Raw genomic sequence first — 16,835 nt, 5'->3', positions numbered from 1 at the left:
AATAAGGTGGACATAAAAGTTTATAGCTTTTTAAATATAAATTCGTAAAGACTGCGACGACTTTTATGTGTCATATTTGCGTGCTAGGAATACTAATGTGTGTTTAAATAAATCAGATTCAGCAGTAGGCACATACGAAGGTTATTATTTTTAAACCTCTGATGAGCTGTAAAGAAAAGACTTGTGAATATACAATTTCCTCTTCATAACATGTAGCCGCCAATGATTGGAAGTGATTTCTGACGGTTTCTTTGAGCTAAACGTCAGTTGGTGGATGGGTGTTCAAGAATTTCCCATTGAAATTGATAAAGGAACGCTGTGTAGCCAGGAATGCAGCAGGTGATTGGAGCTGCAGGCGCATAAACAAGGCTGGCGCTACTGATTCTCCCCCTAAGTGTAAATGTGTCGAGTGTACAGAGACACTTTTATGAGTTGTTCACCTAGTTGACGGGAAACGCAAGGTTTGCACTCGTTGGATTCCAACCACAAAATGGGCGCTGCTTGGGAGTTTCTCACTCTTTACAATACTTTACAACCTTTAACAACCGTAAGATTATGGCAACTGTGTAGCCCAACGACTCCTTCAGCAATTTCAACGGCACATTTTCGAACAGCCACTAGACAGAAGCGATCTAGCACAGAGTGATTTTTTTATCGGAGCTGAAGCTATGACTCGAAGGACGATGCTTACAAACTGACGTGGAGCTCAAAGAAACCGTCAAAAGTTACTTCCATTCATTGGCGGTTACATTTTATAAAGAGGGTGTCGCAAAATTTTTAAGAGGTCATCGGAGGTTGAAAAAAAAAACAAATTTCGTATATACAAAGGATGAAGCAATTAAGCGACGCAAAATTTGTAGATAATGATTGGTTGGCAAGGATTTATGAATATCAGCAAGAATTGGTAAAGAATAGGTAGAAATTCGGTCTACATATTTGTATTTTTAGTCATTTGTAGTTAGAAATTTATTAATACAAAATTTTTTATTAGTAATAATAATAAAAAGTTGATTTTCTAGCATCAGAATTTCTGTTTTAGTATTGAAGATACTTTCGGTATTAGAATATTCCAAGTTTCACCACAACAAATCTAACTACAACCATATAGTTTTTCCTTCTTTCTCAGTAAAGCAACTAAATATACAAGGTGTGATTAAAAAATACGCTTAATGAATTTTCATCTATTTAAGCCTGTTCTGGTTTATTAATCTACTATAGCTCTAGTAAAATTGATTTAACTTGAAATAGAGTTATGGATATGATCCTGATACAAAAATTATTAGATATCAATGGGAAATTATTGAATTACCGTAAAACCCGTAAAAAAATCAAATATCAAAGTCGTCATCATTATTTTATTCGTTTGTGATGAATTATGACGATCCGATGTTTTTCCAAAGCAAGTAGCTAAACTGTGACGTTCCGGATATAGTGACATGGACCAGAACCAGAAGAAGAGCATGTCAATAGAATGAACATCGCAAAGGAAGAGAGACCCAATACAAGTAGACCGCCTGGAAGACCACCAAAGCGCTGGTATGAAAGCTGGTCCTCGCAGTCACAACTTAGGCTGCCTCTTTGAAAACACAAGACACAGTCTTAAAATAAGAAGAAGAAGAAGAAGAAGAAGAAGAAGAAGAAGAAGAAGTAGCTAAACTGCATTTCAAAAGAAAGTGGAGGAAATTTTGCGAAATGGCGTACGAAGTGATTAAAGACTTTTTTCTTTATCTTTCGATTTCGAAATCATGTCTTCGGATACTGTACGTTAAGTAGTATTGCTCAATGTATATTTGGCAGGTTTTGGTAATTATCTAGATTAGGTTACACCCTTCCGATTTCGTTAAAATTGTAGTTTTTAATTATAGAGAAAATTATGCTGAAAAATTTGATATATATATATGTAGTAGGTACGCGGAAATCATCCCTTCACATAGTTTTTCAACTTTGAAGTTTCCAGAAAAAGGAAAAATAATTTATACATCATAGTTTAGTTTCGCATGTCTAACCTAACCTAACTTAACCTAACCTAATCTAACCTAACCACTAAATAAACAGCAATACACAAAAATTCTTAGAATTTTTTCTTTTTCATGGTCAAACACGAATAAAAAAAATAAATATTGATAGATTTACTAACGATAGTCGTATGTAAACAAACTAGACTAAATTTTCTGTAAATTTTATGATACATGATGTCATCATTAGGTAATGAAGACGTGCCAAGCTAAACTATGATGTATAAATTATTTTTCTGTAGCTTCTGTAGTTGAAAAACTTTCAGCATAATTTTCTCAATAACATTTTTACTGAATACACTGTTTACACCACTACACCAACACTAACAATTACACTGTCCGACGCGCGTTTCGATAACAAAGTTATCGTCTTCAGGGACTGAAAGAAAACTAAAATCTAATAACTTAACTTACCTGTTTTATACTAAATTTTCCCACCAATAAGCCACCTACCGCGAAAATTAATTTCAGCGGGAAAAAACTCCTTAGGGGCAATATTGATGTTTATTCTTTGAGTACTATGGAATATGGAAAAGTCCTTCATTAAGGATGTAGCTATACTCAACGATTATGAAAAAAGGATTGTGAATAGGTTAATCGATCATCATAGGTTTAAGAAATCTCTATGTGAAACCACTTTTTTCCAAACTCAAAATGTAAAACAAGAAAAATTTGCTCTGATACCTTTCAGTCCTTTTTATACAAAAGGATTGGAAGGAATATTTAGCAGAGTGGGTTTAAAATTGGTTTATAAATTAAATTAAAACAATTGTTGGGATAAAATACCAAATTTGGTGAAGTTGTGACCGAAAGTATATTGGGCAAACTAAGAGATCCGTTACTGTCCGGTTTAAAGAACACATAGGTAGCCCATTTGAAATATGGACGGACCGGAAAATCAGGTATTTCCGACCACAATCATTGCATAAATATTAATAATGTAAAATTGATAAAATATGTATCCAATAATAATTTATTGGATGCATTTGATAGCATTGAAATTGCTAGATGTAAGGGCAGTTTGAATAGGGACAAAGGGCCAATTCCTTACAGCCCATTCTTTAGTTTAATAGTCCAAGAATAAACATGAATATTCCCGCCAAGGAGTTTTTCCCGCTGGAATTAATTTTCGCGGGAGGTGGCTTATTGGTGAGAAAATTTAGTATAAAACAGGTAAGTCAAGTTAAAGGGTTTTAGTTTACCTTCAGTCTCTGAAGACGATAACTTGGTTATCGAAACGCGCGTCGGACAGTGAAATTGTTAGTGTTAGTGTAGTGGTGGTGTAAATAGTTAATTCAGTATAAATATCGTCAACGTAGGGGTGTAACCGAATCTAGATAATTACCCAGATTTTTTAATATATAAAAACAAAAGTAAAATTTATTCGTTTAAATACTAGGCTCTTTAGGAAAATTAAAAATGTCAAATTTCATTGTTTGCGTTGTTTTTAATAAGAATACTCGTATTTTTTATCAAACCTCGTATATCACACTCACACCACATTAATACATTATTACATAACAAGAAACTTCAACCTTTCCATTTTATTTTTTCCTAACAACTGGGTTCTTAACATTTTTTAATGATTATTTAATTTTTATCTGTGCAAGGCAGTAGATTATCAATTCTACTCTTTCCCAGGAAAAATTCTTGGCTAGCGACAACTGTATAACGTGTAGACGATACTGCAGATTCCCTTTGTGCATTCGCATTGGAATAACTTTTTAAACGCAATTATTTAATCACCACGCGTTGCTCGATACGATCTATTCCCAATTCGATAGCTTCAAGGACGAAAGGATATGCTATTGTATTTATAGGTGACGCTAATATAAAGCGGGGTAAAAGGAGATTGTTTAATGATTGATCAACTATTTTAAACGCAAGTATTTAATCACCATACGTTGCTCGAAGCGATCCAATCGGAAAAAACTAAAAAAGTCAACAAATATACATTAGGGAAAAGTTTCTGTCCAAATGGGTACTGCAGAAAAGAATTATTTTCCATCAATATGTGACCAATGATGAAACAGATTCACCACTATACACCTGAATCAAAACGACAGTCTTATAAGTGAATAATTAATATAATCACTTATTTATCGACGGTTTGGAGTGTTTTGGTCAAATTTTCTTTGAGAAAATGTCTTTAAAGTGGCGGTTGAAGTTTCTGTTTCTACCTAATTGAAAATCATATTAAATACTACTTACTTGGTTAAATATTAAAAATATATAATCTAAGGGAATGGACGAAATCAGATCGAGGAAAAACCATGTCCTCAAATAATGCTTAGCTATTAATTTTGGATCTAATATGACCTGTTCGGCATTGTCTTGTTGCATAATACCTGGAAAGAAAATTCAATTTGAACTATTATGAACTAACAAATTCATCATTTTGTACTATAAATAAAATCCGAGTACATATAATTTTAATGAGAAAACTTTCATTTCCAAAAAGAGCTGCTAATCAATTGTTATTTTCTATATTACAAAATCTGGAAAACAATCTTCTTTTAGTTGGACCGTGTCCTGTTTAATTTTTAGTCCTCCGAAGACGCTGAAATCCAATCTCATACCATCTGTATGGTGGTCTAACCAGCAAACTTTCGATTTCTTTAACATCATTGATATTTTCCAACTTATCGTGATTTCCAAGTTATTCTCTGATATCCTGACTTCTCATTTTATATCTGAGGTTCATTTCCTTAATTCTTTCCATTATTCTTGCTGTTTCCTCAGAATTAGTGGAGGCTTGTCTTGTATATCTTCATATTTCTTTATGTACTCATCACCATGATGATGATGATGATGAGAATACGTCTAGCAGAAAATGAAATACCTGTCCGTTCCAAGTGTACGCGAAAAACTCTTAGGGCGAGAAGTTTGTAGAAGCAACAATCAAATATAGACAGTACAGATTCTAGAATTGATTTAGTCTCTGGAACTGAATTTCGAATTGTGGATGATTGCCTTAAGGTAAGTTTAAAATATCAGTCAGAATTCATATAGAGCTAAATTTAGTGACATAACCGGATGTACTTTGATTTATTGATTGTCGAGGTGGTTTTTCTGAGTTATTTCGATGATGAATGATTGTTTTTTTGATAAACGATAATCCTATGGGTTTATTGCTAATAATACTAAAAAACCTGATTTCTGAACCCCAATTTCCTACTAACAGGTTAGCAGCTCTATTTAAGTACTTTGTAGGTATCAGGTTCATGGCGGTAGACCTAAAGTTTCATTCATGATTATAAAATGAAACCTACAGTTCTTTTTATCCGAGATTATAGAAATCAAAGTTTAGACTTATTTGAAAAGATGTCTTATCGAAAAACAGAATTGAGCAATGAGTTAAATAGAAATTTCGGTAATATATTTTGGCCTTACCTGTTCTAAAATTTACAACAATATCGATTAAAAAAATGGTATCGGACAGACAATTGAAGGCAATCCAGCGTGTGCTGAGGTCATCGTTAAAGAAACTTATTGCGACTGGCAATATTATCAAATTTGCCACTAACAGTAACAGCATACACAGGTCCCAGTAAAATCTGAAAACAAAGACAGAAATTTAAAAATTGTCGATAAAAATATTTATATTAGTTAAGTTAAACGTTCTGGAAACGTTCTTTGGTTATTAACTGGAGTAGGTAGTGTTATTTTGAGTGTTGGTGTTGAGCTGGAGTAAACAGTGTGTTCAAACTGAGTCAACTTGTATTCGATGTCTGATTATTAAATAGTACTTATGTACTTTGTAATTCGGTAATTATTTTAACCACTTTTTTGTCCCTTTCCATAGGAGGATGGTCCCGAAGTAGCTGGCCCAAAAAAGAAAAAGAAATATATTTATTTTCAACTTAATATCCTTTTAGTTCCATACACTGTTTCCAACAATGTTCAATAAGTTCGATACCCTTTTTATAATAAAATCGTCAAGCTCCTTAAAATAGCCATCAACTGCCCAAATTAACCTCTTCATTTTTTCAAGTCTAGAAACAGAAAATAATCCTAGGGGACCAAGTCTGGCCAAGTCGAATAGGAAGCATTAGGTAGCAATTCATGAATTTTCACCATCACCATTTGGATTTCCTTCAACATCGTCACCTCATTTAGTCGACCACTGGAGCAGTCTCACCCAGACTATAAACTAGTTCAGCTTTTATATTGGTTGTGCTATGGTCTTTCAATTAAAAGTACAATTTTTCTTCATTGTTCTTAGCTTGCTATTTACATTGTCGTCGATATAACCTTTGTCCACTGCGATTGATTTCCACCGTAGCTTTTTCATGCGTGTGATTTCACCACATGATCTTTCAATTTTAGAAACATACCAATTCGTTAGCAGCAAAGCAATAAGCAAAGAGAGAATGATTGAAAAAAAATTAAAAAGCAATTGTACCGGGTGTCCCAATAAGAATGGCTCTCGGTCATATCTCGAGAACCGTTTATAGTACAGCTTCGGGAAAAAAAAATTTATAACAAAAGTGACCTCGAGAAAAACCTGGAAATTATTTACAGAGTTGTAGGTCCACCGCTAGAGGGCGTAATTAAATACCGAAAATTATAAAATGAATAATTTACAAATTTTGCTCAATTAAGATGCATTTAAAGTATGATTATCGTATTCTTCAAGAAATTCAGCGAATATTTTAAGAGATGGGGGGAAGCGGGAACTTTATTATGAAAAAACGCCTGTAAGTCCAGTTCTACTTAACCTATCTATGCAAACTTAGTCTTTTTGAAGAGAGCTGCTTTCTACCAATGTAATAGTTATAATTTCGAAACAACCTAATGAGTAACGTATACGCTAGACGGCGCTATTTAATTTTTTTTTTAAATCTAGCTATCCTTGAAAAATGTTGAATGGAAACATGCAGTTTTAATTAAGAAATATAAAAGTAGACCAAATTAGCAACAGAATAGCGTAAACCGCATGTCGATATCTTTTTCGTATTACGAGATATCTTAAGAAATGTGTAAATTTTAAGAATTTTCTTTTAAATATGAATTACTCCGGTTTGAATGAACGGATTTCAACATTTTTTGACTCATCAAAATTGTCTTTCCTTGTTCAATTAATAATAGTTCCAATAGGAAACTGCGTTATGGAAGTGAGGTATGGCCGAGAGCCATTCTTATTGGGACGCCCGGTACATTTCTTAGAATTAGAGACTAGTCTCAACAAGTTAGGATATGTTTAAATGAAGGCGTAGACAGACATATGAAAACTATCACTACCATCTGTATGTTGATTTGATACGTTGCCGTACTGAAAAGTAAATATTTCCTATGGCCAATTGGAAAAATCACTTTGTGACAGTGACAACCCGACATGTAGAACTTCAGATCATCAAAAATCACAAAAATGGCTTTTTGGGGTAATTATGGGAAACCTAGAAAATTCTTGTTCACAACTTCGTTAAAAACATCTTCAATTGAAAATTCAAAAACTCCCAGGTGAGTACGAAACAGTGTTTGGGAAATTATCCCTAATATGAAGTGAGGTTAACTTTTTATATTTTACTGTGTTTTTTAGATGGGTTGTTCAAAGTATCAATTTCATTTATAATCAAAAAAATCGACATTACAGCACAAATAACCCCCCCAAATCACCAGTAAAAGGAAAAATAGCCATAATAACTGGAGGCGCCAGAGGAATCGGTTTGAGCATAGCTGAACAGTTATTGAAAGAAGAAGCAGACGTAAATACTATTATCAGACATATTAATGACTAAAATTTATTCTTTCCTCCATCTCCGAAATATTTTCAACAAATAATTTCTTCAGGAAATACTTATCTTCTTACTACAACAAATGTTTGCCATTTCCGAATTTCCAATTCTCTTAGACCATATGAACTGCTCCTCCTAGTCCCCTAACCAAAGTGGTGAAACGTTAATTTGAAGTCATCCAGTGGGGATGAAGAGGAATTGAATGTTTAGATTCAAATTAATGCATTTCAATTATTAAAATAGAATACAACCAACAAGAGAAAACATCCGATAAGATAACTTCCTGGCAGTGGCGGACTAAGTCCGTCAGAGGTTCGGGGCGGCAAAGCTGAATGAGGCCTCCCAGCTTTAAAAAATGTTGCTTTCCAAGCTTTTTATTCAATTGAAAATTAGATAAAATAAATCAAAGATAGTTTTTTGTATTTTTTGTAGCGTGTTTTATGTGTGTTTCGTGCCTTCAATTTACTGAACTCCTCAATAACTTCTGTGAAATCGATTTCTTTTGAAATTTTTCTTTCTATTGAATGCACGGCTAGATTAGCCAGTTGTTCTTGACCCATTGTCGATCGAAGATAATTTTTATTCAGTTTAAGTTTCGAAAAACTCCTGTCGTATGATGCAACCGAGATGCAAAAGGTCAAAAAGTATTGAAATATAAGCGATATACTGGGTAATGAGTCCCATTCCATTATAAATTGGAGGATTTCTTGGGCTCTCTATTTGGCAGCAACGTCCATACTCGTATCGGTGGCTTTTACAATCCTGTAGTGCCTGAAGTGCGCTTCTCGTGGGCTCTTCCATTTATTTTAAAACTTCGATGGTACTAAGCACATTTTTAAAGTCTTGTTTAGGATTAGATCAGGGGAACGCGGAGGGCCTTTGGCATCCCCAAAATCGGAGGCCGCCTCCTTGTTATTCCGCCACTGCTTCCTGTAGGAGTGTTAAGTTATGCATTGGGGTTAGATTACAAGAAGTAGAGCTAGAGAAGGGTTAGTAAGGTTTCAACCAAGGTAGCGAAAACACACAAACACTCTACAGCGACAAAATAGTTAAGAAGACAAGCGTGTATAGTCGCCGGAGCTAATATTTCCAAAACCTGAACCTTCCACAGAACTATTAGGAGAAGAAGAAGACGCGAGGTCCTCGAGACGCGAATTACGGATAAGGTTTTGTCGGAATAATAAGTGATTTTACACGGACATGTTTGTGTACAGTCTATGTAATTACATGGTCTAATTCTGGTCAATTTTAGATGTTGTTCTAACCCAGGTTTGAACCATGGTCGACCCAGCAGACAAAGCACCATCTCTCTGCACTAATTATACAAAATTAGGTTCTTGACAAGATACTAAATGCGTACTTTTTTTAGTTTCTTATTTTTTTTTGTTTTATAACTACTTGATAAGTAGCCTTAAAACCTTTGTGTGAAACTTGGAATTTCAGGCGGTAATCTTAGGAGATGTACTTATCGAAGAGATGGAAAAGGCGACTTTCACCCTTAACGAAAAATACGGAGAGCACAAGGCTCTGTTTCAACCTACAGACGTATCCCAAACCAAACAGATGGAAAGTAAGAATTTTATTTTGGTAGCATGAGGTCAAATACTATTTCATGCATAGTTTTTTCTCAAATCTTATGAATGAACTAACTCTATTTTTAGAGTTGTTCAAATGCACCAAAGAAAGATTTGGAAAAGTGGATATATTAGTGAACAACGCAGGTATATTGAGCAATCAAAGCTTTGAACAAAGTATCAATATCAATGTTGTGAGTATTTGTTCAATAAAAATCTAAGTTTCGTTTCCCCACTTGGGCTATTTCCATTTATTGAATTAATTCAGTGACTTTTAAGCTATCAACCTTATTTGGTCCATCGACTTTCTTGGTTTTGGTCTACCTATTCTACTGGTACCTCATATCCATCACTTTCCTGTTTTCATCCTGAGAACATTATCAAACTCGAGTAGTTCGTATGATGCTTGCCATGTGAAGATGCTTGTGGATATTGATATTCAACTTCTGTAGGTTGTAGTATTCGGGAAGGACGTGCCTTCGTAGCTGATACCACAGGTTTGCACTTCTCCGAAGAAAGGAGTCCAGTTAAATTCACGTTTGGGGCATCTGCAGACGAACTCTGTGTTCATGAGCCACGTCTGCTTGTCGAGTAGGTCTTTCAAATATTACTCTAGGTGAGGTTATGTTGGGCAGCTCGGAAGAGCTTCTGCCTATGGTCTCTATGTCCAAGTTTCTGGTCAAGTCTAGTAGGCCGCCTTTGAGACGAATTGTTCTATTCTGTATTGAGTCAAGCATCCTCACGGTATGCTTGGGAGCCGAGATCCAAATGTGCTTGTGGAAAATAAGAAGTTGTTGCGGATTATATAACTTTTTGGTCTTAAAATGGGCTCCAAGTTTTTTGAAGCTGTCTTAGCTAGTTTGGCCAGTACAAAGTTTATACGTTTTTCGGCACTAGGCACTAGGATTTGAGCGCCATTTACGGTAAGCCACATTTTTTTGTTGGCTACTCTAGTGCAGATTTAATCAAATCATGGATTATTTTCTACAAAGTCCTTAAAGGACTAAGAAATATACTTTCATACCTGCCGAGATTACTTTCGAAATCTCGTTTGTACACAATGAGGGATCATTGGAATTGGAGAAAACATTAAGAAGAAATGCTACCATTTGGTCGATCTATAATGCCAAACTTTACGTGGTCTAGGTGGAGCCTGAGGTTGGATTCTAGTTGAAACGTTCCTGTAATTAGTCTGGGACCTGCTTGAAGCGGGTATCCCTAGGAGCTCAGTAGAGGAAGCAAGAGAATTTTGTTGTTCTTTGAGTCGTTGACTCTAATGTTATACCTGAATAAGTAAATCGTATCCACGATATACATGGTGAACCTTGGATCACCTTCGTTTCTGTTAGATCCAGAATATGAGGTATCGTCGACTGGAGATGTTGGTGTACCGAGTTTTAAGACTTTGTATATTGCAGATCTTTATCTTTTGAAAATATTTTTGACAGATAGACTCTCCCAAATATTTTACTACTGGCATCGTGGATCTTTTATGTGGATATCTCTATGCTCCAGTATAGTCTTGTTTAGTTTTTTAGTACTTGTACTTTATCTATTTATTCATCAAGATCTCTTCTGCTACACACAATATAATAATTAATGATATTTTTTTAGAAAGGTTTAGTATGTGGTACGTTCTTGGCGTTCCAGTACATGTCAGGAAAAGGCGGCGTTATTATAAATAATGCCGGATTGGAAGGGCTTCAGCCCCTCTACGCTTCTCCGGTGTATTGTGGAACTAATCATTTCGTGATAGGTTTTACCCGTTCCATGGGTCATGATTACTTTTATAACAGCACCAAAGTTAAGGTTATGGCTTTTTGTCCCGGTCCTACAGAAACAGAACTTTTGAAAAATGTTGGAAAGACTGGAGATGATCCGATGTTTCCTAATATGGGTAGACAATTACAGAAATTTTACAGCCAACAACCTACCCAACCGTAAGTTTAGTACGTTGTCAAAAATATGCCTTTTGATGTGGGTTTGGTTTCGTTTTTTCTTTCAGGACGACGTCTGTTGCTAAAGGTATACTATCGATGCTTAAAGATGGAGAAAATGGAAGTATTTGGATATCTAAGGCGTGCAGATTTTATAAAATAAATGTACCAGGTTTAGATAAACTGAAATCGATAAAGGAACCGGAGAAAAAACAATCAGTTAATAAAATTCCTTGTTCAGCAGACAAAACTGACAAATGTACCAAGTCAAAATCTGAAGTAACGCTCCCAAAGAAATCTCTAGGGTTGGATAAAAATGAAAAGTGTACGAAAAGTAAATCAGAATCACATTTGGATACTAGTAAAAGCAAATCAAAACAAAGGAGCACGAGTAAATCAGGAATAGGTGTCAAGGATCGAAGTATTGGATTAAAATCTGAGAAAGTTGCGAAACGAGTGGAAAAATCAACAGCGGAAAAAGGAAAATCCCGAGTAAATATAAATAGATCAGGAATAGCAGGAAAAATATCTAACATTTCTGTAAGAAAGAATTTAAACAAATCAGATAAAACTGGAAAATGTAAGGATTGCAAATCAGAGAAAAAACCAACGGTTAATAAAGGGAAGCCAACACAAACTAGTAAAACGGCATCGGGTACTTCAATCAAACCTTCTACGAAAGATAAGAAAGGGCCGCAATCAGATAAAACTGGAAAATGTAAGGAATGTAAATCAGAGCAAAAACCACCAGCTAGTAAAGAGAAACCTAAACAAAGTAGTAAGACTGCATCAGGTACTTCAATTAAGACTTCTGCGAAAGATAAAACAAGGTTGGAATCAGATAAAACTGGAAAATGTAAAGAATGCAAATCAGAGCAAAAATCACCAGCTAGTGACAGGAAACCCAAACAAGCTACTAAAACTGCATCAGGTACTTCAATTAAGGCTTCTACGAAAGATAAGAAAGCGCCGCAGTCAGATAAAACTGGAAAATGTAAGGAATGTAAATCAGAGCAAAAACCACCAGCTAGTAAAGAGAAACCTAAACAAAGTAGTAAGACTGCATCAGGTACTTCAATTAAGACTTCTGCGAAAGATAAAACAAGGTTGGAATCAGATAAAACTGGAAAATGTAAAGAATGCAAATCAGAGCAAAAATCACCAGCTAGTGACAGGAAACCCAAACAAGCTACTAAAACTGCATCAGGTACTTCAATTAAGGCTTCTACGAAAGATAAGAAAGCGCCGCAGTCAGATAAAACTGGAAAATGTAAAGAATGCAAATCAGAGCAAAAACCACCATCTAGTAAAGAGAAACCTAAACAAGCTACTAAAACAGCATCAGGTACTTCAATTAAGACTTCTGCGAAAGATAAGAAAGGGCCGCAATCAGATAAATCTGGAAAATGTAAGAAATGTAAATCAGAGCAAAAACCACCATCTAGTAAAGGGAAACCCAAACAAACTACTAAAACTGCATCAGGTACTTCAATTAAGGCTTCTACGAAAGATAAGAAAGCGCCGCAGTCAGATAAAACTGGAAAATGTAAAGAATGCAAATCAGAGCAAAAACCACCATCTAGTAAAGAGAAACCTAAACAAGCTACTAAAACAGCATCGGGTACTTCAATTAAGACTTCTGCGAAAGATAAGAGAGGGTCGCAATCAGATAAAACTGGAAAACAGAAACAGAAAGTAGAACCAAATAAAGGTAAAATAATTAAAAGTGAATCGAAAGCGTCTGTAGGCAAGACTAGTGGACTCAAATCAGATAAAACTGAAAAGTGCAAAGAATGTAAATCAGAGCAAAAACCATCGGACAATAAAGGAAAATCTACACGAACTAGTAAAAGCGCATCTGAAACAACTAAAGTACCTAAATCAGATAAAATTAGAACTTGTACGAAGTCTAAATCAGAACAAAAAACACCATCAAGTAATAAGAAAACTGTAAAAAAGAGTACAAAATCATCTGCCTCGAAAATTGCGAAACCGGTTCCTAGTAAACGATCTACTGATGAAGTCAAGAAGAAATCCAAAACACCTAGTAAAGAAATGAAGATAGATGTTCCGCAATCGGCAAAAACAACTGACAAAATGGATTACATCAATTATGTATTTAATAAATCATCGGGATCGTCGAAGAAAGTGCATGCCAAAAAAGAGAAAAGTCAAAAGATGTCCAAGAAAACCTATAAACAATCTATAACCTTTAGGCCAAAGAGAAAAGGATCGAACAAGCAGCGCGATAAACAGCTCTCCCAAAACAGAGAAGAAAAATACGATCCTTGTAAGAAGAAGAAGAGGAAACTATCACTTAGTCGTTACAAAAATTATTGTGAAGAACCGGAAAAAAATAAACAATCGGCTAGTAAGGAACAACAAACTTGTGGACAAATTAAACATGAAAACAAATCGAATAGTGTTTCGAAAGATCAGCCGTGTAAGAAGAAAGGTCCATGTTATCCAACCAAAAAGATTCGCAATAAAGGAGGATCCAATAAGAAGTCGAGTACCACAAAAATCGATAACCGAGCATTGAAATGCGGAGTACCAGATTGTTCTAAATCAAAATCAGGCTCCACTGAAACTAAATCAAAGAAAGTAAAAGATTGTGCTGCAAAAACGGAACCGGCAGTTAGTAAACAAATATTGAAGCCTTTGAAAAAGATACTACCGACTGCAGATGATCGACCAATGGAATGCGAAATATCGGCTTGTTCTGGAGGGAAATCGGATGCTAAATCAGAGAAAGTAACGGAGTGTGGCAAAAAATTAGATTCAAAATCAAAACCATTAAAAAAATTAGAATCAAGATATGATGTTGAACAATCAAATCAAAAATTAGGTGTAAAAATAAAACCAATCGTCAAAGCAAGGTCTAACGATATCGAAATTAAAAAGGGACAAAAAGATACCGAAAAATTGATAACATCAATAAAGAAGCAAATATCTAGTGACACTGAGTTGTATAAGATAACAAAGGATATTAAAAAAGTAGATACTAGCAGAATAAATAAAAAAAAAATAACTAAAGACACGGAGAAATTGGATTCAATGAAAAAATTAGAATCTAGGAACATGAAGGCTAATGATAAAGTAATAGATTATAGTGAGAAATTAGATTCAGAATTTATGAAAGCAAGACCAAGTGAAATTACACCCAGAAAAGTACAAGATTCTGATGTGAATTTAGCCAAAAATATACTAAAAGAAGAACGCACGAACGAAGTCAACGAAATAGAAACATTTATTATCGTCCAACCTAACAAAAACAAAAAACCTGGTACTAAATCCGACACTATGGTGTCCATTTTTAAAGAAGATGGTAGAAAAACTGTATGGGTTCCCGAACCATCTGAGACATTCGTTGTAAAAGTTACGGCAAAATCAAAACCACTTAAATCGTCGACTAAAATGAATTCGGATAAGAAAAAAGATCCGAACAAAAAAACTTTTTGCAGCCAGGATAGTAAAACTAAAAGACCTACTCCTTGTAACAATCCTAACTTTCCTAAGAAATTTGCGTGTCCTAGAATCAAACTATGCACGAAAAAAGAAAAGAAAAAGTCAGTGCCTAAAATTGATTTTAAAAAATTGAAATTAGAAAAATTGAGGAAGCTAGCAAGAAAACTGGAAGCAGCTGGAGAGAATGATGAGAAGCTGAATATCAAAAAGAAAGATTCTAAAGAGCTAGATGGAAGTAAACGTGACGAAAGTAGCGATAAAGTTGACAGTAATAAACCTCCAAGTGAAAAATAATTTTGAAATACAAAATACAATGAAGAAAACCCAAAAATTGAGGTTTGAGGTTTGTCAAAAATATTTGTAAATGTAAAATAAAGTCCGATATATTTAAAATATTGTATTTTTTTTCAAAAATAATTGGTTGGAATTATGAAGCAGTATTCACTTCAAGTAGTGATGGACTAAAATGTTCTTCGTCTTACAGAAAAGAGCTTTAGGTATCCAAGACCAAAACCAAACAGTACTGCAATACCGAGCATGCGGTGTTTACAGAATGTTTATTTGTTCAATTACCGCTCTTAGTTCTAGGGTCGACATGTTCTTAAAGGTGAAGTTTCCTTTCAAACGTTCCTCAAAAATTGACAAATAGAAGCACCATCCTAGCCTGGGTGGTGACAACCTTAGGATTGGGCGAGGAAAAAGGAAAATAACTCTACTAAAATCCTGATCACTTTCTGGTAACCTCTGAGTGTAAGGCGGAAGAAAAGTTGTTTCTGTTTTCCGTGAAAACACCTTTTTTCGAGTCGAGTCCTCCACTAAATCTTCACTTAATAACGAATAACTTCTGGTCTACTCACTTTATAAAAATACTTGAAAAAACTCATCCGAGCAACTCTACAATGCACAGTTACAACTATTCCTAAAAATTTACTTATTTCTTCCACGAAAAGGACGTAATAATATGTAGTGTGTCCATGATTTCTTGGTTATTTTTCTATCTAAAGCTTCTATTCCAAAAAAAAAAACTGTTATCTTTTAATCCTTAACTGGAGGGGCCAGATCAGGGCTATATGGTGGGTGTTCAATCTCCACGAAGCCACATTCATGTACAGTAACCTCGGATACTGAAGCAATGGTGACTGGAACATTGTCATGAAGTAAGGTCACTCCTTGGCTGATTTTGCCACGATTTTTTCGATAATTTTTTTAACGTAACTACCTTAGTAAGTCAGAGTAATATACTGTGTTCACTACTTTAAGTCTATTAAAAGGATTCCCCTGGTAGTTCCAAAATATTGTAGCCAGCGCGTTTTTGGTGCTTTTCGTGACCTTTGCTTTTATTGACACGGCATTGCCTTTCCTATGCCACTCCATAAAATCTCCTTTGGTTGTCTGATTATAATAAAAGCCCATATTTCCTTGGTCTTCGCGGTAAAGCTCTAAAAACCGCTTAAAATATTCTATGAAACACCTTTCTTGATCTGTGTTGGTGTTAATCCTTCTTCAGTCAAACATATCAGCGCAAAACTCAATTTGAAATATTTTTCTCAGCAACTTAATTGAGTATTCGTCCGAGTTCTGCTCGAAGCAGCAAGTTGAAACTTATTGAGACTTTGCGAACGCACTTTGTTTAATATATGCGGCCAAGAGCTTATAAACCGCATTACGTATGTTTCTAATATATCTAAAACTACCATAAAAATGGTAATTATATTCTGATCCCAAATTCGGGACAGCATCAAGTACAACTCTCCAATTTTCGTGTCCTAGGTAGGCGTCAAGTACACCATAATAATACAAAATATATATGAGTATTCATAGAAGTGTTTCATATTTGATTTTGAGGTTTTTATAAAATATTGATTTCAAAAATATGTGGCTTCACCTAAAGGAGATGTTATTTCTCTATGTTTATTTTAAAAGGCTTGTGCTAGAAATTCGTTAGACCAGAACTTAATAGTATTATCCATGGTAGAATATAAAGCTTGCATATCTGGACCATTCCAGTTTACACTGGTGTCTGTGATACTGATACCAAAAAAAAATTGGACCTAAAACTGAAGTACGCAACTGCCAACTGGTGAATTACTCGAAACTCCACCA

At 34.8% G+C, this 16,835-nt stretch overlaps 2 protein-coding genes across 13 annotated transcripts in view; one reads left to right on the top strand and one right to left on the bottom strand.

Moving 5' to 3' along the window:
• The window catches only part of LOC130894660 (potassium/sodium hyperpolarization-activated cyclic nucleotide-gated channel 2), a 147,484-nt gene that overhangs the window by 71,728 nt on the left and 58,921 nt on the right, over positions 1-16,835 (bottom strand). For all 12 annotated transcript variants that reach the window (XM_057801606.1, XM_057801609.1, XM_057801610.1 and 9 more), the window contains 2 exons: positions 5,409-5,572; positions 4,227-4,363 (listed from right to left, as the gene is read on the bottom strand). In XM_057801606.1, coding sequence (XP_057657589.1) covers positions 4,227-4,363; positions 5,409-5,572 — 301 coding nt within the window. The remainder of the gene's footprint in view (positions 1-4,226; positions 4,364-5,408; positions 5,573-16,835) is intronic.
• LOC130894658 (WASH complex subunit 2-like) lies at positions 7,336-15,125 on the top strand. Its single transcript, XM_057801598.1, has 6 exons — positions 7,336-7,478; positions 7,558-7,723; positions 9,197-9,323; positions 9,415-9,521; positions 10,942-11,267; positions 11,333-15,125. The coding sequence occupies exons 1-6, from the start codon at positions 7,387-7,389 to the stop codon at positions 15,024-15,026; spliced, it is 4,512 nt and encodes a 1,503-aa protein (XP_057657581.1). The 5' UTR covers positions 7,336-7,386; the 3' UTR covers positions 15,027-15,125.

The sequence above is a fragment of the Diorhabda carinulata genome, chromosome 5, assembly GCF_026250575.1.
Source record: "Diorhabda carinulata isolate Delta chromosome 5, icDioCari1.1, whole genome shotgun sequence".
NCBI classification, from domain to species: Eukaryota; Metazoa; Arthropoda; class Insecta; order Coleoptera; family Chrysomelidae; genus Diorhabda; species Diorhabda carinulata.
This window is presented reverse-complemented; position numbering and strand designations above follow the sequence as displayed.

Bases quoted from the DNA above. Each gene is read 5' to 3' on its own strand.
- LOC130894658 (XM_057801598.1), top strand. From the start codon at position 7,387: ATGGCTTTTTGGGGTAATTATGGGAAACCTAGAAAATTCTTGTTCACA. The intron at 7,724-9,196 runs GTAAATACTATT...TTGGAATTTCAG, and splicing joins TATTGAAAGAAGAAGCAGAC to GCGGTAATCTTAGGAGATGT. The intron at 11,268-11,332 runs GTAAGTTTAGTA...TTTTTCTTTCAG, and splicing joins AGCCAACAACCTACCCAACC to GACGACGTCTGTTGCTAAAG.